The following is a 26922-nucleotide window of genomic DNA, read 5'->3' as shown; positions in this document are numbered from 1 at the left end:
CATCAAGATGACGACAAGGTTTTTTTGACCTCGAGTCAACCATGGCTTATAATTATATGTATATATTATTACGGTGTAATGTCTCGGCTGTGTTAAAACATTGCGGTTGCTTTGTTTTAATTCTGGCTTGTTGCACGAGCAAGTGAGGTATCTCTGTAAACCAATGCCGGTCAGCTGCGCGTCTGGCTCCACCTTTTGATACCCTTTTGTTTGTGCTACCCAAAAAGTGGTACGGTACGGTTCGTTTTTTTAGGTTTCTTTTAACAGTGGAAACGGCCATAAAAGCGTACCTTACTCTACCAGAAACAGGCCATTAAATAACTTCTTGAACACCCTTGTAACCATATATAAACCCTAAAAAAACGATCTGACAGAATCATAAAAACACTCTAGAAATTGTAAGAATATACTATTAACCACCAAACACCACACCCAAAGACACAACAGCAAAATAGAGACAGCCTATAGCCGCCTTTCCACTGCACACGACATTTGGACACGACTGTCGGATTACGCCCCCTTGTGGCAGCCGCCCAGTATTTTCAGTGTTGTCGTGCACCACGGGGGAGAAGCTGGTGTCCGAAATAAAGGAGGGCAAAAGCAAGAGCCTTTATTCTCTGTGCGTTTACATAGTTTAATGGATGAATGAATATTAGAAACTCATAGACCAACACAATCTCACGGCAATTCGTAACTTTTTCATTTAGTGGCTAATTCGTATAAATTTGTACGATCTAATTCGTACAATTTAGTACGATTTGCTTATCCCCAAATGACGGTTGGGGTTAGGGGTGGGGTTAGGTGCCATGCCTCCTTTTTAAAATCTCACCATGTCGTACAACTGAACTTGTACGAATTCATACGAGTTAGCCACTAAACTGGCAAAACGTAAAATACTTACGTTTTCTCGTGAGATCAGGCTGCATAGACAGCTAAAATATTAGAGGGAATGTGGAGACAACATTAAAAATATATAATTTTATTACTTTCTTACTAACATTTATGAACAGAAAAGTTTTTTTTTAATATAGACTTTTTATAATTTAAAAAATAACCAAATAAACTCCTATTTCTCATCTTGCGCGCACGGATCTGCTTGGACAACACTGGAATACATCATATCCAGTCGACAGGTCGCATACGGTCTAGCCGCAGGAGTTCAAATATTTCAACGGATCCGCAGCTCAATTTAGATCCGAATTTTCCGCATACGGAAATGATCGGAACTCAACGCAGCTCCCGGACTGCTCTCCATTGGAAATGAATGACTTCCGGTCTGTCGCTTGTCGTTTTTCGTGTGCAGTGGAAAGGAGGCTTATGACTAGGCCCACATGCAATCTGCAGATTTTTGCAGATATTTAGCCCATCATTAAGTCTGTTTATTTTAATTGTAATGTGTAAATGTGTGTAATATCTATATTCATTCAGTTTTTAAATTAATTACAGTAATATTATTGACTAATGTGAAAATGTTCATCCGATTTATTCACAATACAGTTTGTAAAGTAATATTTTCTGACATTTAGCAGATATATTATATGAGAGACTTGCTTTGTTTACCAGATAAAGTGAATCTAATTGAATTAGCATTTTAAACAGTAAATAAAAGTTTTAAATATATTATTTTTATTTCATATATTAAGGTTTTAGTTATGACACTCCCAAAATAATTCCATAGAAATCCGCAGATTAACAAAATAATAACAAAAAACGTCCGCAGATTCCGTCTGGCCCTATGACCTGTCCTAAAATACCCCTGAAACCATATAGCAACACTCTAGCAACTCCTACAATAATATAACAGTAACAATTAACAACACCAAGAACATCCTAGTAACCACATAACAATCCCGTAGTAGACATATATAAAGCCCACGACAAAATAGCTCTATGGAAACATCCTAATAACCACACAGCTAATAGTCTGACAACTGTCCTCAGCAACCAAATCATCTTAGCAGAGAGTTTTGCTCTGCTGTTTTTTCTTCTGAAGGTAAAAATCTATTTCTGTGTGCTCCTGTTCTGTTTCTCCTCCTCTGTTTGTGCTCGACATCACAGAGCAATCGCTGAAATGTGTCATAGAAGTTTTGCGCTTTACTTGACCTCAGGAACACTTTGTTCCAGATTTAAAATTGCAGTAAGACAAGCTGAAGTGTGGATGCTATGGAGCTAGATTAGTGTCAATAATTCACACTCAAAAAACACAATAGAATGAAGCCTGGTTTATACTTCTGCGTCAAGTGACTGGCTTAACTCACGGCGCATGGAACGCGCGCGGCTGTGCATTTATACTTCTGCACGCTGTCTCTGTTGGTCTGCATTAACACTTCAGAAACACTAGCTGGCAGTGAGGTGTAACTCTTCCTCTGTAAAGCTTGCTCTTGTTTTGCATTTCCTGAACACTTCCAGGTTGTACAAGTGACTCAAACTCGCTCATTTTGAGGCAGGAACCGGCGGACGTGCAACAACTTTATCTATGATGTAAACACAAAACAAAACTTTCCATCCGGAGATCCTTCACGGGACTCCACACTTGTAAACAATCGCTCCATCAGGCTCGCACCATTCACGCGGCTCTCGGTCCCGCCCAGACTCGTCAGCGCTACCAAGCCGACCAATCACAGAGCTTGCGCTACGCGTTGTTGAGACGTGTAGTTACATTTTTTGAGAGGTGCACGTCAGTGACGCCGACGGCCACGGCGAAGGACTATGCATCAGCGCCGTAGCATACGCCGGCGTTTGACGCAGAAGTATAAATCAGCCTTAAGAATAGAAAAGTTCTCTTTTATTCAAGAAAGATCTTTAGTAGCTGAGAACATTTACAGTACAAAAATACATAAAACATAATACGTAAATAAACAACTGCACTTAAAATCAAATAATCATTCAATTATCGATGAGGTAAAATGTTCAAGTTATAATTCGTTGGCTTGGTGTGTCTCGGCCCTAAAGCCTGATTTATACTTCTGCTTTAAGTGACCGGCGTAACCCACGGCGCATGCAACACGCGTGGCTGTGCATTTATACTTCTGCGCTGTCTCTGTTGGTCTGCATTAACACTTCCGAAACGCTAGTTGGCAGTGAGGTGTAAATGTTCCTCTGTATCGAGTTTCTTTGCTGCTTTTTTGCTTTTCCTGAACACTTCCGGGATGTACAAGTGACTCAAACTCGCTCATTTTGAGGCAGGAACCGGCAGACGTGCAACAACTTTAACTATGATGTAAACACAAAACAAAACTTTCCATCTGGAGCTCCTTCGCGGGACTCCACACTTGTAAACAATCGCTCGCACCATTTGCGCGGCTCTCGGTCCCACCCAGACTCGTCAGCGCTACCAAGCCGACCAATCACAGAGCTTGCGCTACGCGTCGTTGCAATGTGTAGTTACATTTTTTGAGAGGTGCACGTCAGTGACGCCGACAGTAGCAACCGGGGGGGACAGGGGGGATACGTCCTCCTCACTTTTAGACACAGAGCGTTTCGAAACAGGCGATTAATAATAAAATGAACGTAACAGGGAGATACGGTGACAGAGTAGGTCACCTCACAGCAAGAAGGTCGCTGGTTCTAGCCTCAGCTGGGTCAGTTGGCGTTTCTGTGTGGAGTTTGCATGTTCTCTCTACGTTTGCGTGGGTTTCCTCCGCTTGCTCAAGTTTCTCTCACAAGTCCAAACACATGCGGTACAGGTGAATTGGGTAAGCTAAATTGTCCATATGAGTGTGAATGAGTGTGTATGGATGTTTCCCAGAGATGAGTTGCAGCTGGAAGTGCATATGCAGGATAAGTTGGTGGTTCATTCAGCTGTGGCGACCCTAGATTAATGGAGGGACTAAGCTGAAAATGAATGAATGAACCGCCACTTTTTTAAAAAGTCCACTACACCCCTGGTCTATAGTTTTAACGCTCATGTGTTATTCAGGTGGAGCAGTGCTTCATGGCCAGCGCTGCTTACGGACAGTTGGAGTCTCAGGCGGTGGAGGCTCTGGATCTTCCCACTCCCACCTGCTTCCGGTCCAGGAGCCACAGTTACCTGAGGGCCATCCAGGCCGGCTGCTCGCAGGATGAGGACACTGGATCTGTGGATTCAGACGAGACGCCGCCTATCACCTCCTCCATCAGCAGCTGCAACAGCGTCACCGGTGAGTGCCGAACACACTCGATCCACATGAACACGGGCAGGAAAACATATGGAGCTTATTATGTGCCAAAACAGTCAGTGTTAGTTTGAATTAAAAACAATTGTGATTTAATAAAACTGAATATTATATCCCATTATAAATGGTTAAATTTCTTAATTTGAACTTGAATATCTGAAATTTAAGCTTACTGAATTTTTTAAAGCAGATTCATAGACTGCTCCAGTTTGTAAAAATACATTTATTTGTCATTTTCCTTTGGCTTAGTCCCTTATTTATTAGGGGTCGCCACAGCAGAATGAACCACCAACTATTCCAGCATATGTTTCACACAGCGAATGTGTTTTCCCAGTGACGGGTTTGTGACCGGAAGGGCATCCGCTGTGTACATATGCTGGATAAGTTGGCGGTTCATTCCACTGTGGCGATCAGTGATTAATAAAGGGACTCAGCTGAAAAGAAAATGAATGAATAAATGAATGTTTGATCATTTTTTCTGATATCTCGGTATATGTATGTGTGCATACATGTACACAGACACCATGAGCACTGATAACAGGCACAAAGTCCACAACAAGCTGCTATAAACCTCTCTTGATAAGCACGGCTCTCGTGGACTTTTCATGATGTCATTTTATTGCCTCAAAGGTGATGTCAGTGCAACCAAACGCCTGTTTTTCTGTGTCGGTCATAAAGATGTTAAAGGTGTGAAGTCGGATCTTTTCCCTCTGAGAGCTCGGCATGTGGGCAAGTCCAGACAGATGATCTGCAGGCAGAAAAGTGGCTCACTCTCAGATCCTTACAAGGAGATATAAATAAAAATTTAAATCCTGTCATCATTTTCTGACCCTTCAAATCTAAAAGATCTTATGTAAACAGATTTGTTTAAGTACTATGGTCATTCCGGAGATAAATATAATCATGATCAATTAATGTGGTCAATATTATGAAAGTTTATTATTATTATTATTATTATTATTCATTTTCCTTCGGCTTAGTCCCTTTATTCATCAGGGGTCACCACAGCGGAATAAACCGCCAACTATTCCAGCACATGTTTTACACGCAGATGCCCTTCCAGCCCAAAGACAGTACTGGGAAACACCCTTACACTCATTCTCACACACACACACACACACACACACACACACACACACACACACACACACACACACACACACACACACACACTCATAGGCCAATGTAGTTTCTTCAATTGACCTATAGCGCATTTGTTTTGACTGTGGGGAAAACCGGAGCACCCGGAGGAAACCCATGCCAACACAGGGAGAACATGATAAAAAACACACATAAGTGAATTAATAGTAAATATAATAAAAATAAATGAAATATTTTTTATTATTTATTAAATCAATTAATTAATGAATAAACAATAAATTCTTTGGTAAGAATAAATGTAAAAAATATAAATAGACAAAAGTTCAATAATAAAAGATAAATACAATAAAAAATAATTTAAAATACAATATACAAACTAGATTAGAAAATGAAATATTAATAAATACAAATAAAAATGATAATAATACAATATGCATATACAAAAGTGGAATAATAATAAATACAGTAAACATAATAATAGTAATAAATAATTATAATCAATCAAAAATTAAAAACAAAAAACAATCAATTAAATAAATAAATGAATAAATAAACAATATATTACTTAATAAAAATAACTAAATAGTAAAATAACAAAAGATAAATACAATAAAATGTTTAAAAAATACAATATACAAACTACATAATAGTATTGAAAATAATAATCAAAATTAAATAAATAAAAATTAAAAAACGTTTAAATAAATAAAGAATAAACAATAAGTAATAAGCCCTAAATAAGTAATAAAAAGAAAATAATAATAAATGAATACAATAAAAAATAATAAAATACAATATGCAAACAATACATAAGAAACTGAAATAATAATAAATAATAAACAAACTATTAATTACAAAAAATATTAATTAAATAAATAAATGAATAAATAAACAATAAATTAATTAATAAAAATAAAGAAAAATAATAAATAAAAAGTCAAATAATAATAGATGAATACAATAAAAATAATAAAAATATTATAAAAATATAATAATATATTAATTAATATAATTTTAAAATGTCCTGTAGAATTGGTGTATTTAAAATAATCTATGAAAGATTGCCAGATTTTATAGAATGGTTTGTCTTTCTTTTATTATATATATATATATATATATATATATATATATATATATATATATATATATATATATATATATATATATATATATATATATATATATATATATATTTATATATATATATATATATATATATATATATATATATATATATATATATATATATATATATTTTTTTTTTTTTTTTTTTTTTTTTTTTATTATTACAATTCTGAGGAAATTATTCTGAAGTTGTAAGATGCAAACCCTGAGTTTCTGGAAAACCACATCAGTTCAGCCTCATAATCTAACCTGAGAATTGTACAAAAAAAACTTGTAAATTGTGAAAAATAAACTTCTTAAAAGAACTGAGACATAAACTTGTGTTAACCTTTAAATATTTTAATCATTAAACAACTTCACACAACATTTCAAATGTCCACTGCTAAGTGCGTGTTATTTATCAGTGAACTGTTTCTCCTGACCTACATTTTTGTACAGTCGGTGTCCTGCAGAGACGAATCCTTCAGCTTAACATCCCATCATGAGCAAAACTTCCAGCACAAATTAAAGCTCATCTTACCCGATTTGAGGAATTAACAGACATCAAGCAGATTAGTTTGATAAACCAGTGGCCAGGGTGGTCCATCTGCTTTTTTACCCTATATTGGAGAGGATCTACAATCCACTGGGTTTTGATATTATTTATCATTTAAAGTGACAGAATTAAAAGGGATAGTTCACGCAAAAATAAAGATTTACTCACAATATACTACTCACAATATACTACTACTAGCATTCATCAAAATACATAAAAGAAGATATTTTGAAGAATGCTGGAAACCTGAAACTATTGACTTCCATAGTAGCAAAACAAATACAATTTAAGTCAACGGTTACAGGTTTCCAGCATTCTTTAAAAATTGCACAAAAAAAAAAAAAATTGTAGAAAAACAAATACTATGGAATAGTTACAGGTTACTAGCATTCATCAAAATACATAAAAGAAGATATTTTGAAGAATGCTGGAAACCTGTAACCATTGACTATTGTAGAAAAACAAAAACTATGGAAGTCAGTAGTTACAGGTTTCCAGCATTTTTCGAAATTTGCGAAAGAAGATATTTTGAAGAATGCTGGAAACCTGTAATTATTGAATTCTATAGTAGGACAAACAAGTATTATGAAAGTCAATGGTTACAGGTTTCCAGCATTCTTCAAAATATCTTCTTTTGTGAATTTCAAAGAATGCTGGAAACCTGTAACCACTGACTTTCATAATACTTGTTTGTCCTACTATAGAAGTCAATAGTTACAGGTTTCCAGCATTCTTTGAAATTCACAAAAGCAGATATTTTGAAGAATGCTGGAAACCTGTAAACATTAACTTCCCTTGTAGAAAAACAAAAACCATGAAAGACAAGAGTTACATGTTTCCAGCAATCTTCAAAATACACACAATAGAGTTTTTTTAAGAAAGCTGGAAACCTGAAACCATAGACTTCCATATTTGCTTTTCCTACTATGGATGTCAATGGTTACAGGTTTCCAGTATTCTTTACAAAAAAGAAAATATTTTGAAGAACGCTGAAAACCTGTATCCATTGACTTCTATAGTAGAACAAACAAATACCATGGAAGTCAATATTACAGGTTTTCAGCGTTCCTCAAAATACACATAAAAAAGATATTTTGAAGAATGCTGGAAACTTGTAACTATTGACTTCCATTGTAGAAAAACAAAAACTAAGGAAAGTCAGTGGTTACATGTTTCCAGCATTATTCAAAATTCACAAAAGAAGATATTTTGAAGAATGCTGGTAACCTTTAACTATTGACTTCTATAGTGGGACAAACAAGTATTATGAAGACAATGGTTACAGGTTTCCAGCATTCTTTGAAATTCACAAAAGAAGATATTTTGAAGAATGCTGGAAACCTGTAACCATTGACTTCCATAGTACTCAAACAAATACTGTGGAGGTCAATGGTTACAGGTTTCCAGCATTCTTCAAAATACACACAAATTCATTTTTTTTTTTTTTAAGAAAGCTGAAAACCTGTAACCATGGATTACTATAATGTTTGGTTTTCTTACTATGGATGTCAATGGTTACAGGTTTCCAGCATTCTTCATAATACAAAAATAATATATTTTGAAGAATGCTAGAAACCTGTAACCATTGACTTCTATGGTAGGACAAAAAAATACTATGGAAGTCAATAGTTACAGGTTTCCAGCATTCTTCAAAATTCACAAAAACAGATATTTTGAAGAATGCTGGAAACCTGTAACCATTGTCTTCCATTATAGAAAAACAACAACTGTGGAAGTCAGTGGTTACAGGTTTCCAGCATTCTTCAAAATACATAAAAGCAGATATTTTGAAGAATACTAGAAACCTGTAACCATTGATTTCTATTGTAGACAAACAAAAACTGTGGAAGTCAGTGGTTACAGGTTTCTAACATTCTTCAAAATATCTTCTTGTGTGTTTAACAGAAACTCGTAAAGGTTTTAAATAAGGCCATGGTGTGTACATGTAATCATCAGAAAATTATTACATTTTTTGGATTGAACTGTCCCTTGTGAAGTCTGTGAGGAAGTAAAGAGCTACTCTCAGAAGTAATAAAGTCTTGTCTATTTTTGGAGAGGAATCTGCATAATGCAATTTAGTTTAGGTAGCAAACTGTCAAGAAAAAGCAAACCTTGACCATCTGTTTAGTAATTCTGCAGCATTTTTAACATTGCGACAGTCTTCATTTGCTTGAAACAGCGTACTATACTCTTAAAGTCCACATGAAATCAAAACTAACCACATGATTTTGTTTGTCGCGAGGCTAGTTTTGTGCTGAACAATTCACCTGCGCATGTCATTTAGATAAAAATAATAGTTTATCCTTGTAATATTTAATGAAAGTCTGAAAATGCACTTCCTGTTTGTTTTCAGTTAAACTCTCAGATTAGGTTTGTCTAAGGTAATAGGCGGGGCTAACACACTTAACCACGCCCCTTCAGCTGTCAGTTTTGACAAATAACAGAAATGGTGAGCGGGTGCTGTGTGTTAGGTAGTAATAACTCTCCCCAAACTCTTTTCCCTATCTTTCTGAAATGCATTCTTTACTATATTGAATCAGCTTACAATAGAAAAACAACAAGCCACGCCCTCTGTTTACACAGCCACGCCCACTGTTTAATATTCAGTTTCTCTAGGAACTGCATCACAATACAAAAAAAGGGTTGAAGTTTCCGGTTCATGCAGACTTAAATAGATAGACAGATGGATGGACGGATGGATGATGGCAGATGGATGGATGGATGGACAAATGGACAGAAGGATCGATGATGATAGATAGATAGGTGGGTGGATGGGTGGATGGATGACAGAAACACAGACAGATAGAAGACACGAATGGATAGATGGACGGATGGATGACGGGCGGACGAATTGACGGATGGATGACAGACAGACAGACAGACATATAGATGACACGAATGGACAGACAAACGGAAAGATGGATGGATGGATGGATGGATGGATGACAGACAGACGGATGAAGGGACGGGCGGACATATGGAAGGATAAATAGATTGATAGATGGATGAATGACAGACAGACAGATAGATGACACGAATAGATGGATGGATGGATGACAGAAAGACGATAGATAGATAGATAGATAGATAGATAGATAGATAGATAGATAGATAGATAGATAGATAGATAGATAGATAGATAGATAGATAGATAGATGGATGGATGGATGGATGGATGGATGGATGGATGGATGGATGGATGGATGGATGGATGGATGGATGGATAAATGGATGGATGGATAGATGGATGGATGGATGGATGGATGGATGGATGGATGGATAAATGGATGGATGGATGGATGGATGGATGGATGGATGGATGGATGGATGGATGGCGGACAGACGGACAGATAGATCGATAGATGACACGAATGGACAGACAGATGGATGACGAATGGATGGATTGCTTGATGAATGTATAACAGACTGACAGATAGACAGGCAGACAGACGGATAGACTTCTATTATGGATAGAAAGATAGATTGATAGGTAGACGGACGGATGGATGGATGAATGGATAGATGGATGGATTTTTTTCATTCATTCATTCATTTTCTTGTCGGCTTAGTCCCTTTATTAATCCGGGGTCGCCACAGCGGAATGAACCGCCAACTTATCCAGCAAGTTTTTACGCAGCGGATGCCCTTCCAGCCGCAACCCATCTCTGGGAAAGGATTTTTTTTCAACTTATTTAAAATAAATGACTATCAATGATCAATAAATACTCAAAACAAGCCTTGAATGTTTAGATTGTTTTCGGACACAGGACTCGTTGTCAGATATTAATTCAGTTACCAAACGACATGAAAAGTAGATTTGCTGTGAGTTTTCACAATGAACTCCCCCTGGTCTGGCGCGCTCTTAGGTCACGTGACTGAGCCACAGCCCGGCTGACCATAAAACTTAGAAGAGATACAGCTGCGGATACTCACATCAAAATAGATTTGTTTTGTGACACTGTACAACAATAATTAGTATTTTTACATTACTGTAATGGTTTAGTTTAGGATTAGGGAAGGGATAGACGTCAACAAAATACAATTAATTGGTAAATGAATAATTAATATAAATAATTCTTGTTAATTTCCGTCCGCGGCTGTATTCCTTCTAGCAACAACCACGGCTAATGTGAAGCTGAGGCACAGAGAGCGCGCGCGCGCACGTGGGGATTCTGTGTGACGCACAAATATCGATTCTGATTGGACCGCGTCAAGCGCTTCCGCTCCGCCCTCTCGCCAATCAGAGCGCAGAGAGTAAACGCCTAGAGCGCGTCTCTCTCCAATCCCGCGTCCTGAAAGCGGATTACCGGATCGCTTCTTTTTCCTCGACTCCTCGAGACGTGGACGGTGGATCCGCCGAACGGAAACGATATCACAGCGAAACAACAGAGAACGACAAAACACACTCGTTTCAGTCGGTTTTATGCGACGTAATGGAAGTACGGCATCGACGGTGATCGCCTCACACACAGAGGAAGAGGAAAAGGTGTGTGGATTTTTGTTTCGCCGAGTGGGCACGCGCGCGCGGGAACGAGCAAACGCGCGCGCATCGCCTCGAGACGCTGGTTTTGGCATGTGCTCGGGGTTAGAGGAAGTCAATAATAACACATCAGATAATGACAGGCTTAAGCGTCAGAATTCACTTCCGTTAATCCCTTTAGAGTGTGATTTGGTGCTGTTTTGATTGAATTAGCAGGTTAGCTGTCGTTAGCATGTTATGGTGGCGTGTGGAGGTGTGTTTACGTTCATGCGTCTGTCTAGACAGGCAAAACATGACAACACTAACCTAAACATGACAGCTGATGTTTACAGAGGCTCTTTGATGGAGAAATTGTGCTTTATGGCTTTTTAAGCGCTGCCAGGTTTACATTGCACGTGTGAGATCCGAATCTGATCACACAAAGGCTGGTTTCAATGTGTTGAATCAGATCCAGTGCATTTGTTTATGTTGCAAATCCAGGGACAGATAATATTTGAGGAGTGCATGCATTGTTCGGGAATTTGAATATGTAAAAAGGCTGCAGGATACTTTGCACATATAAATATGTGATTGCATAGTGAATGTGTACATTTCTCTGGGAAAACTTGAGAAATAAATACTAAAGAAGTCAATGGTTACAGGTTTCCAGCATTCTGTAAAATGCACAAAAGAAGATATTTTGAAGAATGCTGGAAACCTGTAACCCTTTTCTTTTATAGTAGAAAAATAAATACTATGCTCAGTATTTTTAGTCTTGTTCGTCCAACTTGTAGCAAACAGGTAGTAGATTGAGGTAAAGCTGGTTTTATATTCGCTTGTTCAGAGTTTCTTCTTAATAATATAATTTAAGAAAATAAATCTTTGCAAATATCTAATTAGTGAAATCATATTAGCAGCCATTTACTGTTAAAGTACAACATTCAGAGTCAATTAAATAGAGCAAATATGGTTGTTTTGAAGTCCTATTAACATGCAAATTTAGAACGAATATTCAAATTAGGGTAATAAACAATATACAGACCGCGTCACTAGGGATGCAACGATTATAGATTTTGGTTATGCGACTATAGTCTGAGGAATAATCACTGTAATGCATTCATTAATTTCAAAACCCTGCTAGTTCAGAAAAATTACATAAACTTCATTTTAAAGTGTTTTTTTTTTTTTTGCTGCTCTGTAACAAAATAATAATAAAAATAAAACAATAGTCCAATTCTGTTTGGACTTAAAAATAAGTATAGAAAAATGGCATTTAAACACAAGTAATAATTTTACACTGAAAATGAATGTCAATAAATATTTTTTTAAAATAAATAAATTTAAAATAAATAAAAAGTAATTAATTAAATTACAATAAATAAATTACATTAAATAAATTAATATACATTTTAATATATTGAAATAAATTTAATATAAACAAATTGCATTTATGAGTTGTATGCTTTATAATTTAGCTGACGTCACAAAATCTCAGAGTGGCTGAAAGGTCAGACTGACTAAACTACTTTCACTCATAAATAATGTTAAACTAGTGTCATTTTTGTAGTGGAGTCTGGTACTTTTTCTTGCTTAGACTTCGTACGTTATGAGACAGCAGTCAGATTTCCCCCTTAAAGGGAAATTTCACCAAGAAATGAAAATTCAGTGATAATCTATCTTAAAATTGAATTGTCCTAAACCAATTTTTTGTTGTGATGCGCACAGAAATATATATTTTGAAGAATGTTAAACACCACTGACATTAGGACTGGGTATCAAGGACCAGGTACATAATGATTTTGTTCTGCAGTTCTTGACTTCAACCATGTAAATTGATCATTTCCAACTACTTCTGGAAGTGTTCAAAAGTGGAGCACCTTAAAACTTTCCACAGTCCACTGAGCAGTATGGTATGGTCAGCCTGATCTCACGAGAAAACGTAAGTATTTTACGTTTTGGCAGTTTAGTGGCAAATTCGTACGAATTCAGTCGTAAGAAAATGTACGATTTTAAAAAGGAGGCGTGGCACCTGACCCCACCCCTAAACCCAACCGTCATTGGGGGATACGCAAATCGTACTAAAATGTACAAATTAGATCGTACGAATTTGTACGAATTAGCCACTAAATGAAAAAGTTACGAATTGCCGTGAGATTGTGTTGGGTATGGTTTACCCCGAAGCATTTCAAAGACGTGTGGATCCGTCGATCTATCAGCAGATTGTTCATATGTCATATGATATGTCAGCTCATATGCACACCAGCTAATCAACGCAACTTTGAAATGCTCCAATGTCTGTGTTTGAACTTGCTAAACGTAGTTTAATAGTGGTAAACCAATGACCTTCACAGCCAGTCAGTCATTTCTGTTGAGCATATGAACACAATTGCCAATCAGTGGAGTTTCAGAAAGCACATAAATGTCTGCGGGATACAGAATTAAATTTTATGGCAACTTGTACTGAATTTGATACTTTTGACAACACTAATGCATACTATACTGTACCGAACCATGCCTCGCTTTCATTGGACCTCGTTTATGCCTGTATCTCGTGTTGTCCACTTGTGAGCAGATTGACAAAAGCACACCTTAAAGAGATAGTTCACCTAAAAGTTTTAATTCTGTCATCATTAACTTACCATAAACTTGTTTAAAACCTGGCCATTCTTCATCGCCGTTCAAACACAGATGCATGCACACTGGAGTGTTTCAATGCCACATCAATCAGCTGGTCTGTCTATTAGCTGGCATACGAGTGATGCACTGATGGATCGACTGATCTACACGGCTTTAACATGCTTCTGTGTACGTGTATCGGTTTGTACCTGGTGAAGAACTGTGAACCAATGACCTTCACAGCCAATCACAGTCATTTCTGTTGAGCATGTTAACACAACAGCCAATCAGCGTTTTTTTTCATGTATTTAAACTTGGTGAACGAAGTTTAATAGTGGTGCGTGCGTGCGTGTGTGTGTGTGTGCGTGTGTGTGTGTGTGTGCAATTGCGTAATTGTGTGCATGCGTGCGTGTGTATTTATATAGACAGCTTGTTATAGCCACCCCCCAAAATACAACAATAGCCATGGAAAGCATCGTCAATGCACCGAGATATCGAATTGAAACGACCGATGGCATGATAATCGTAACCGAACCATGAGACCAGTATAGGTTCACAGCTCTAACGTTTATGCAGGTATCACACCAACAGTGCTCAAATGTTTTTAAAATTTCAGTATCGATTGGTACCTAACTCGATACTTTTGACCACACTAAAACAAGCAAATTACTGACCAATGGTGCTAAGGACACTGAATTTGTGACTCATATGCTACAAACATGCAGAATTAGCCTCTTAAAAAGTGATAGAAGTGAGACTTTTCTTACTTTTTTGTGTCCATTCTTTCTTGATTTGTTATTTTTCTAGTTACTAACTAAAAAAAAACTTTCAGCATTGAATTAAATGATTTATTATAATCTTTAGTTTGTTTTGTAGCAGAAATATTATTTATGAAATTGACATGCATATAAAAGCAATAGTGCAAAATAGAGCTGCACAATTAATCGATAAAAGATCGCGATCTCGATTCGACCCCCTAGACCACAGGTGTCAAACTCAATTCCAAAAGGGCCGCAGCTCTGCACAGTTTAGTTCCAACCCTAATTAAACACACCTGATCAAACCAATTGAGTCCTTCAGGCTTGTTTGAAACCTACAGGTAAGTGTGTTGGAGCAGGGTTGGAACTAAACTGTGCAGGGCTTCGGCCCTCCAGGAATTGAGTTTGATACCCCTGCCCTAGATGATCTTAATCCAGCATTTCTTCGATTCTGCCAATCATATTTTCAAGTTCAGGAGTGAAGAAAAGGCGGCTGCATGAGTCTTTTTATTGTTTCACACACGTTGCTCAGTGACATATACACCTCCAAATGATGTTGAATGAGTCACATGCTGTATTTATAAGGTATAATTCCCCTAAAAATGTAATTTTTGTCTTTATATAATGATGTTTTCGCGATCGGGAAATCACACGTGACATGAGCTGCTGACCGTGAGCTGTTATCACAGAGAGGGCGCGCGTCTACTTTAGTGAACAGAATCTGCATATGTTGTGAGTAACAGGTAATACAGTTGTAAATAATATTCAGTTTGTGGCGAGGAGTGATCGTTTGGGAGCCGCGCGCGAAGTATGAACAGTACTTAGCAGTCAAAATTAAACCGAAAGTGTGCACTTTATTTAAATGATCAAATCGCATTTTAGAGTTATGATTACGACAAGCATTTGATGTTTTTTCTTTCATAGCGAACACACAGTTGTGCATGAAAATAAAGGTTTACAATGTCAGTATAACTACTCAAGCCTATATATAATTGAATATAATCTGATAATGGCAAATGTCTGATTTTACCAGTGAATTAAATTGTCTAATATGACAGATTGCAAGCATATATCTCAAACATAATAATGCAACATCATAATTATTATAATAATAGATTAATATACAATAGAATATTTATAGATACCAGCAGACCTACACATAATATTATTATTATCATCGATGTTGTGCCATATGTTTGTTTTTACCATACCTTTAATTTACATCTACAGAATCATGAGAAAATCGTGATCTTTATTTTAAGCAAAAAAATCGCGATTCTCATTTTAGCCAGAATCGTGCAGCTCTAGTGCAAAATAAAGTTTGTACTGCAATGCTTCATTTTTGTTTGATGCAAACAATAAATGTGTTTTTCATAAAGTAACAGACTTTTATAGCAGGTAACTCGCATTCAAGCACATTCAAGGCAGCATGATCATGCGAAATTTATTGTTTCTATTATTGTAATTTTCGTCATCATTAACATTATATAATTATTAGACCTTCATTTTGGAATTATTGCACAAATATTGATGTTGTTTTATAATACAATAAATTCCTTAAAATACACTTCGCAATGGTGCTCATTCATTTTTTTCTGGTGCTCCTAAATATTTGAAGTTGGGAGCACCAGTGCTACAAGTAAAAAAGTTAATTTTGAGCCCTGAAGATAAAATATGGCAGGGCTAGAAATTAACTTTCTTACTTGGTAGCTACGGTGCTCCCAACTTGAAATATTTATGAGCATCAGAAAAAATTTAGGAGCACCAGAAAAAATTAAGAAGCACCCACCAAAAATGAATGATATATTTGACAAGTTGTATATTAAGGTATTTATTGTTTTTGAAAACGACATCAATTGGGACTAACAAAACCCAGAAATAACTATCTAATTAACGCTGTGATGACTTAATATTTGTGCAATAATTCCTAAATGAATGTTGAATAATTATAAAATATTAATGATGACGATGAAGACTATAATACTAATAATGAATTATATTTCTCATCATCATGCTGCCTTGAATGTGCTTTGATGTAAGTTATCTGCTATATAAAGTCCTACTGTTACTTTATAAAAAATAAATTGATGGCTTGCATCAAACACAAATGAAGCATTGTAGTAAGAAATATTTATTTTGTACTGCTGTTTATATATGCATGTCAATTTGATAAATAATATTTCTGCTACAAAACAAACGAAATAATATAAGAAATCATTCAATCCCATGCTGAAAGCTGCAAAGCAGTCATCAGTAATTAAAAAGAAAAATAACATACACCTCAAGAAAGAACGGACAAAAGAAAGGAAGAAAAGTCTCACTTATAAAAGTTTTGGTTTCGGTTCGTGTCGTTTTAATGCTCAGCCTCGTTACGCGCTGAATTACATCTTTCTGTGTTTGCATGCGAGTCAGCCGGACCAATATGAGGGGGGCAGAGCAGGATTCTCCCGATGACCACCGGCGCAATACTGTTCTTTATTATAACCCGCATCAGTTTAAACTCAGTAAAGGCGAGCTTATTTGACGATGGTGTTTTAGCGGACATTTGCGCTGTTGCAGCCTGATCTCACGAGGAAACGTATGAAAACGTTACGAATTGCCGTGAGATTGTGTTGGCTGAAAACGCAGTGCATGCAACGCATCGAGAGTCAGTGTACTTTTCACTGCCGTTTGCACCTCCCTGTCATCTAACAGCGGAAAGTCTTGAGTGATTGACAGCTAATATGAACCAATATATCGGCAGGGAAGACCGATTTTTACCACGTTTTTAGAAAAAAACCAAACTAGGTCGCACTACAACCATTATATGCAGTCGCACGAATGCTCCCAATATATATTATGAGGTCGCATAGCTTAAATTTCGGGCGCATATGCGACCAAAATGGTCGCAATTTCGAGCCCTGTATGGGCTGTACAATAATGATAATGTTAAATATAGCGTTATCAGCAACGGTAGTAGTAACACTGAATTGTTCTGAATATTTATACAGTTTATTCTTATTCAGCTTATTATTACTTCATTTTATTTTTAATAAAATTACAGGCTCTAAGTTCTGTTTGATAAAACCTAAAATGTCTTGCAGTGCTGTTTCTGTAATGAATGGAAAAATCCTGATTGAAAAATCCGATCCACAAAACATAAAGTCATCCGAACCGTGAGATTTACGATCCGCTACACTACTAGTAGTGTGAACTAGGCTTGAGTGCCCTCAATGAGGCTGTGTTTTAGAGCTTGTCCTCTGTGTGACTGAAAGGCCATGTGAGGTTTGCTCGGGGCAGCGGGGCAGAGACTGCCTCTAATGCCACTAATCTGGATCTGATTCTCCCCTGCAGAGCCACAACTGTCATAAACTCACTCACCCTCAGTGTTTTATTCACACGGCTGAAGATCCATAGGGAGAGCCTGATGTAATTAATGCACTGCTGCTTTGAGCTTGGCTCGCAGTATAAAAGTCTTTAATTAAATTGGCACTACATCTCTCAGTCATTCAATATCTGTCAGCGGAAATAATTAGCCACTGCACTTCTATTACTATGGGCTTTTCTTGATTTCCTTGAAAGCATCTTGGTTGTACTTTTTTTTTTTTTTTTTTAGTCTTTTAAGCTCTGTGGTGTCGCTTTGTTTTTGGGCTGTGTGATATTTGGAGGATAATAGGGATGCAACAATACAGTTAGCCCACGGTTCAATGCATACCTCGGTTTTTAACATGGTTTTCGGTTCGGTTCTCATGGCTTGACAATTTTTTTATTCTATAGGCAATAGGAACAGTAAGAGGTTCAAAATAAAAGTGATTTATTGCAATGCTCATTTTGTTTAAGTTAAAGGCCAAGAAAAGTACAGCAGTTCCTAGTGTATTGTATATAAAAAAAACGAACACTGAAATCTCACAGCTGCTGGTTGCCCATGTACAAACTAGGGAACATGTAAAATCCTACACTTTGAAAATAAACATACATGTGAAGTTCATTCATTCATTCATTCATTCATTCATTTTCTTGTCGGCTTAGTCCCTTTATTAATCCGGGGTCGCCACAGTGGAATGAACCGCCAACTTATCCAGCAAGTTTTTACGCAGCGGATGCCCTTCTAGCCGCAACCCATCCCTGGGAAACATCCACACACACACTCATACACTACAGACAATTTAGCCTACCCAATTCACCTGTACCGCATGTCTTTGGACTGTGGGGGAAACCGGAGGAAACCCACGCGAAGGCAGGGAGAACATGCAAACCCCACACAGAAACGCCAACTGAGCCGAGGTTCGAACCAGCGACCCAGCAACTTTCTTGCTGTGAGGCGACAGCACTACCTACTGCGCCACTGCCTCGCCACATGTGAAGTTAATAAAGATAAATTGGCCATTTCAAATAAACATATTTGTACTTAAACATAAATAAAACATCTTAATTATCTCTGTGCTGAAAAAATGCGATACTGTAGTCTGTAACGTGGATTGAGTGCTTTTATAAGACGACAAAAGTTCTCCAAAAACTGCTGCAAGTCTTTAGCAATAATCACCCGCACTGCCTTTGTTATTTTATGTGTCTCTCGGAACCAGTTGGGTATGTTTGCTTGAAAGTTTCAGCGAGGGATTGTTGCTATTTGGAGGACTTTATTAGCTTCTCTGCTATCCTGCCTTCAGACAGTGATATTGCTGGGTGATGGCGCTGTGCAGTCATGGTTATAAGTGTAAATCAATGCTTGCACACAGTTATTTTTAGTTCACTGTTTTGTCTTTTATTAACATTATACTTACTGGCAAAATCTAAATGTCCTCACATCGCAGATTTAAAAGTCGCTGACTCTTTCTTGTACTGTTGCATCACTTCGCCGGCGCTTCCTTGTACTGTTGCCTGAGCCTCACTTCACCGCCGCTCGCCATGTTAAAGTGTGGAATGATGGCCAAGCGCTCCCTAACTTTAGAGCATAGTGATTGGATATTTACTCGCAGGGATGACTTTCCTCATCTCAGCTCATGGACTTACAGGCACACACAGTCAATTCAGGGAGATAGAAAACGCACAAATTATTTAAACGCAAAACTGAGAAAACCGCAGTTCACAAGCGCGTATTGAACCGTGGAGGTCGTACCGTACAGTTTAATATTATATTGAGAACCTCTGATAAATTAGGGTCCAAGCCAAAGGAAAATTAATGAATTTATTTTACCAGCATATTACAATGCAGATTTACCTGTATATAACCCAACATCCCTTTTTTGAACTCTGACAACATAAAAGCTCAAAATTATTCATATCCCCAGTAATGTCAGCTTAATTTGCTAAGTTGATATGACATAATATTGCATGCAGTAAATGTGCTTATCAATATAACGCTCAGCTTTTCAACTGTATGTTGGTAAATCTTTCCATGTCATAATATCATTCATCTCTATTGGCCATCGACTGCTGTATGGCATCTGTCCTGGCACCAAACGGGAAGCAGATTTGTCCAATATTGTCTGCAATTGGACAGTCCTGGCACTGAGTCTGTATTGAGCACAGTCCAGACAGAGGAGGATTGTTCTCAGCGCAGATATTAGCCCTGATCTTCACTCAATTCAGCCTTTGTGCTCAGACCAAAACTGAAGACTCAGTGTCATGTTTAACCCGGCTCTGTTTCTCAGTGCGGACCGAACTCAGATAAGAAATAAATCCAAACTAGAGCTGTATAGTGCTGGGTTATATGACACTAATCTTATATTGCAATACAAGTCATCTTATATCATAACAATATCACAATATAGTATCGTTTTGGTAAATTCAATCTATGACTAGTGTATATACACTCACTGGACACTTTATTAGGTACACCTTACTCGTACCGGGTTGGACCTATTTTGCCTTCAGAGCTGCCTTAATCCTTCGTGGCGTAGATTCAGTAAGATACTGGAAATATTCCTCAGAGATTTTGCTCCATATTGACAGGATAACACACAGTTGCTGCAGATTTGTCGGCTGCACATCCATGATGTGAATCTCCTGTTCCATCACATCCCAAACGTGCTCTATTGGATTGAGATCTAGTGACTGTGGAGGCCATTTGAGTACAGTGAAGTCATCGTCATGTTCAAGAAACCAGTCTGAGATAATTCACACTTTATGACATGGTGAGTTATACTGCAGGAAGTAGCCATCAGAAGATGGAGACACTGTGGACATAAAGGGATGGACATGCTCAGCAACAATACTCAGGTAGGCTGTGGTGTTGACACGATGCTCAGTTGGTACTAGTGAGCCCAAAGTGTGCCAAGAAATATCCCCCACATTATTACACCACCACCACCAGCCTGAACCGTTGATGCAAGGCAGGATGGATCCATGCTTTCATGTTGTTGATGCCAAATTCTGCCCGACCATCTGAATGTTGCAGCAGAAATGGAAACTCATCAGAGCAGGCAACGTTTCTCCAATCTTCTATTGTCCAGTTTTGGTGAGCCTGTGTGAATTGTAGCCTCAGTTTCCTGTTCTTAGCTGACAGGAGCAGCACCCGGTGTGGTCTTCTGCTGCTGTAGCCCATCCGCCTCAAGGTTGGACGTGTTGTGTGTTCAGAGATGCTCTTCTGCAGACCTCAGCTGTAACGAGTGCTTATTTGAGTTACTGTTGCCTTTCTAATAGTTGGAACCAGTCTGGCCATTCTCCTCTTACCTCTGGCATCAACAAGGCATTTGTGCCCACAGAACTGCCGCCCACTGGATATTTCCTCTTTTTCAGACCATTCTCTGTAAACCCTAGAGATGGTTGTGCGTGAAAATCCACATAGATCTGCAGTTTCTGAAATACTCAGATCAGCCCGTCTGGCACCAGCAACCATGCCACGTTCAAAGTCACTTAAATCAGCTTTCTTCCCCGTTCTGATGCTCAGTTTGAACTGCAGCAGATCGTCTTGACCATGTCTACATGCCTAAATGTATTGAAAGGCTGCCCTGTGATTGGCTGATTAGAAATTTGCATTAACTAGCAGTTGGACGTGTACCTTATAAAGTGGCCGGTGAGTGTACATGTTTATACTGTTTCTATTTTAAAGTATACATTCTGTAATGTATTAATATGTGATCGTATTTCTCACATAATTTAGAACATGACTTCAAATTGTGTGAATTATTAGTGTTTGGCTTTTCTTTTCATACTGTGCACTAATATTAGACTTATGATAATAGTCTAATCTTTTAGTTTGCGTCCCTGAATTTGAGCCAGATTTTATGCTGTTGATTATTAAACACTGGACGTCACTTCATACTTTCATAACCTATAAATCATCCACAGGCTGAATTTCCTGTGTACATGACTGTATGGTGAAATGAAATGAGTCACGGTGTGGTGATTTTGCTCATTCCGCCTACTAGCCTGTACAAGCTTCTCCTACACTGTTCAGCGCTCTAATACAAATAATATCATCAGCCTCACCACACACACGCACGCACGCACAGACGCACAACATGGAGACGTTTGAGTGTTTTGCAGGATCAGGAATAATGTTCAGATCTGAGGATGTAAATGCTTGCTCCTGCTGCTGCTCTCAGACAAGACCCTGGTGGTAAAAATGTGTGGCATTTTTAAGAGACTTTGTGTTTTGGGTTATGGCTGTGAAATGTTGAATTAAAACTGACTGTAAAAGTGATCTGTACTGGTGTCAAAGCCATCGCATCAGAACATTTGCTGTACAGCCGTTATAATGTTGCAGTTTGTTTCCTATTTCGATTATATTATCTAATAATCATTTGTATTATAATTCATTTAGGGTAATTAATAATTTAGTTTTGTAGTGAAATTGTCTGAAGCAATGTTACTATATTACTTTAAAAAAATCTGCATTTTAATTTTAATTATTATTATTATTATAAACAATCCCTAAAATGATTTTTGAAATATATATTACTTTAAAAAAATTGCAATTTAATTATTATTATTATTATTATTATTATTATTATAAACATCACTAAAGTGATTTTTGAAATATATGTAACTTAAAAAAATAAGCATTTTAATTAATTAATTATTATTATTATTATTATTATTATTATTGTTATTATTATAAACAATCCCTAAAATGATTTTTGAAATATATATTACTTTAAAAAATCAGAATTTTAATAATAATAATAATAATAATAATAATTATTATTATTATTATTATTATTATTATTATTATAAACAACCCCTAAAGTGATTTTTGAAATATATATTACTTTAAAAAAATCTGCATTTTAATTATTATTATTATTATTATTATTATTATTATTATTATTATTATTATTATTATTATAAACAATCACTAAAATGATTTTTGAAATATAAATTACTTTAAAAAAAATGCATTTTAAATAATAATAATAATAATAATGATTATTATTATTATTATAAACAATCCCTAAATTTTTTTTTAAATATATATAACTTTAAAAATCTGCATTTTAAATTGTTACATTATTAATAATTAATAGTTATAAAGAAATGTCAAGAAAAAATATAAAGTTTTAGTGTAATAATAATTTATTATTAATAAATTAATTATTTAGTTAATTATTAGTATATATATATTTTTTTAAGATTTATTTTTGGCCTTTTTGCCTTTATTAAGTGGATAGGACAGTAATGAGACAGGAAGCCAAGTAGGAGTCCTTGAGCTCGGGAAACCCTGAAGTGTAACTGCACCATATGTCAGCGCTAACCACTAGGCCATCAAATAAAAATAAAAGCAAGTTGGTCGTAATTTATTTTTTTTTTATTTTTTTTTTTTTTTTAAAACATACATCGTCTCTAATTTAAATGTGATTCGTGATCCTAAGACAACGTAACAAATAAACTACGGCCAAAAAGCTCCAACTAAGTTTTATATAACATATCCAGCAAAACGATCCAAAACGACAAGAGATGGGGAGCCCAACAACATAATAAATAACAACCAAACAAACCTAAAGCAGGTTGGAACTCCCCACTCCAAACAAATATCAAACGAAAAGTATAAAGGAGAACAAAACAATAAAGCCTTCAAAAACTGTAGTGGCGTGGAGACATGCTTCCGTCCGTTTTAAAGGCCTGACGCCACCAAATCAACCAATAAAACTCTGAAAAGGGTAAAAAGACAAACAAGATCAATTGAAAGTAAGAATTACGGGCAGGAGTGAAGGCCACACGCAACATTGCTTTTTATTTTTCCCATACTCATTGTAGTATTTAATTGAATTCATCAAAACGCATTCGAAATATACTCTAGTAATGTCTGGCTTGTTTACAACTTCTGATAAACATTAGGGTTGTTCCGATACCGATACTAATATTGTAAATACCCACAGGTACTGCAAAAATTTGTCCATCAGTATCAGTGAGTATTTGAAACCATGAACTGATCTGTTGACGTGCCCAATAACACTGCAAACCCAGAGTCAGCTCTTCTTTACTGCTCAGAAAGCAAACACAGGAAGTTGTGCCACAACAACCACTGCTAGAGCAGCAAAGTAGAAGAGGTTAACGCACTTTTATTTAAAAAAAAATGTTTCTGAATTTTTAGTTTCAAAGAGGTTATATATATATCTGTGTGTGTGTGTGTGTGTGTGTGTGTGTGTGTGTGTGTGTGTGTGTGTGTGTGTGTGTGTGTGTGTGTGTGTGTGTGTGTGTGTGTATATATATATATATCAATTTTGGGGGATCAAATACTTATTTCCCTTAATGAAATACAAATGAATTAAAATATTTTCTTTAAAGTTATTTTCTGGATTTTCTTTTTGATATTCTCCAGGGGTCACCAACCCTGTTCCTGGAGAGCTACCTTCCTGCAGATTTTAGTTGCAACTAGGGTTGTAACAATATACCGGTATGACGATTTACCACGATTTGAACGTGCACGATTATCATACCATGAACAATTGCATATCAACGGTTTTAACCCTTAAAGACCGAGACATCCGCCCGCGGCTAAAAATAAGTATTGCTCTTAAATGTTTAATAACTTTTGATCCGCTGATCCGATTCATACAATTCAAAGATTGGCATAAAGAAGAGAATCTCAGCTTTCCAGTGCTGTATCACATAACATTCGCGGACTTTCAGAGGCTCCGGAATCAGTGCGATGACGTCATCAAAATTTGACAACGCTGATTTGACAAAGAAACGCTCGTCACTGTGTCTCCGGACAAACCAGACATGATACATTGATGCATTGTCCCTTCTCCATGCCCAGATTGGTTCAAACTCGCTATATCACAACCAATAAGCATAGGTTTCACTTTTGTTTGTGGACCAACACTGAGCTTTTTGAACAACACGGAATGAGAGATAGGCATACATTTATGTGCGGCTAAATAAAACGCAAAAAAAAAAAAAAGTTTTGCATTAAATAATTCTCATACTAAGTACTTTTGCATGCACAGCAGCACAGAAACATGACAAAACAGTGACACAGCAAAGACGAACTGCTGCTCTTGCTGTTTTCAAAAGACACAAATGAAGGTGCAGCTGTTTGTCTGCATTGCAGACAACCATATCCAAATCCATATCCACAGACAACCATATCCATGCTGGCACATAAAACCTAAGGATGTTCCATATTGAATCTAGTTTCGTTATGTAACTATTTATAGTATAGTAAATATTTATATCTATTTTTTACTGAGGATTTGCACCATGTTTATTTGGACTTTGACACATTATTTATTATTTTCTTATTTTTTTATTTGTTCATTGTACAAGTGGACACATTCTCTCACCTCAGCGGTCAAGATTAAGTCCTGAAAATCTCAACATGCTTACATTTCTTCATCACAACCTAGACTGAAAAAAACAATGCTTTAAATACATGTTTACAGCCATAAACTTGGTATTGCACTTTTGGTCTCCCATTTATCCTGCTTATAAGGAAGGACAGTTTACGTTTATTTTTGTCTAATCTTAAAAGACCTTGCTTGTTTATTCCTTCTAATTTAATTTATTAAAATGGGAAATTTTTCAGTTTATTTTTATAAAAGACTTCTATAGTTCTATTAAAATGGTTCTTTCAAAAGTTTGTTGAAATAAAACCTTTGTTCAGTCAGAAAACGTGTTCTTATTCTTTTCAGGGTCTTTGCTATGAGAATTACTATTTAATACCGTATACCGTGAAACCGTCAAACCGTGGTATTGTTTTAGACGATTATCATACCGTAAAAAATTCATACCGTTACAACCCTAGTTGCAACCCATATCAAACACACCTGTTTGTAATCATCAAGTGCTGCTTTAGCTACTATTAATTGGTTCAGGTGTGTTTGATCAGGGTTGGGACTGAATTCTGCAGGAAGGTGGCTCTCCAGGAACAGGGTTGGTGACCCCTGATATTCTGTCTCTCCATGTTAGAATACATCTACCATTAAAAGTATAGAATGATCGTGTCTTTATTAGTGGGCAAACCAACAAAATCAGCAGGGGATACAATACTTTTTACTCTCACTGTGTGTGTGTGTGTATATATGTAAACAGTCATAGATATATGCACTAGATATCGCATAGGGACCCTGAGCATGCGTCAATAGCGCCGCCACATTGGTACAGGGCTCCCAGGACAAATGTCATTCAACCGCACTAGTCAAGACAGTGTTATTACGTGAAGATGCGGGACTTTAGCGCTGTCTACGAGTGTAGTAACGAGCAAACAAAGAAATCAAAGCACAAAGGCAGAACATTTCATAGGTAAGATTACGTTTTTTTCTGTTTTTGTATGTTCTGAACTTTTATGCTAATCAGGTAATGTTATTGATGATAACAGTCACTTACTGCATTCACCATAAGGCAAAGTAGCACCAACTCGCACTAAACACTCGGCTTATGCTAGTTTTGTTGAATAAAATCAGCAAACAATGCAAAAGAAATATGACAACGAGATGCTGCGCTGCCAGAAACTTGTATTATTGTCGGCTAACTTTAGTGAAAGAGTCGTGAGGGGGATTCATTCACAAACGAATCGCTCTCTCCGTCAGTATGAGAAGTGAAAGCAGGAGAGGAGGTGTGTTTCAGGACATGATTAGATCAAATTTAACAGGGAGGGTGAATAGTACATTTCTGTACACACAAACACAAGCTTTTTGTCAGGAATGCCCGTGCGGTCACTGATCCATCAATGTAGAAAAGTGATGTCAAATTATAATTTTCGTAATTAGAAAAAACAAATTACACACCAACATCCAGGAAAACTCCCGA

At 36.7% G+C, this 26922-nt stretch overlaps 1 protein-coding gene and 1 long non-coding RNA gene across 4 annotated transcripts in view; one reads left to right on the top strand and one right to left on the bottom strand.

Annotated features, from left to right (window-relative positions):
• The window catches only part of dlgap4a (discs, large (Drosophila) homolog-associated protein 4a), a 305849-nt gene that overhangs the window by 254125 nt on the left and 24802 nt on the right, over window positions 1–26922 (top strand). For all 3 annotated transcript variants that reach the window (XM_087307666.1, XM_087307665.1, XM_087307667.1), the window contains one exon: window positions 3920–4139. In XM_087307666.1, coding sequence (XP_087163792.1) covers window positions 3920–4139 — 220 coding nt within the window. The remainder of the gene's footprint in view (window positions 1–3919; window positions 4140–26922) is intronic.
• On the bottom strand, window positions 6544–8801 carry LOC147838295 (uncharacterized). Its single transcript, XR_015524105.1, has 3 exons — window positions 8257–8801; window positions 7247–8142; window positions 6544–7161 (listed from the first exon to the last, which is right to left on the bottom strand). It is a non-coding gene; the product is annotated as an uncharacterized LOC147838295 (long non-coding RNA).

Source organism: Danio rerio, chromosome 23 (assembly GCF_052040795.2).
Source record: "Danio rerio strain M-AB ecotype USA chromosome 23, GRCz13ab, whole genome shotgun sequence".
NCBI classification, from domain to species: Eukaryota; Metazoa; Chordata; class Actinopteri; order Cypriniformes; family Danionidae; genus Danio; species Danio rerio.
Note: the sequence above shows the minus strand (reverse complement) of the source record. Positions and strands in the feature narration are given on the sequence as shown.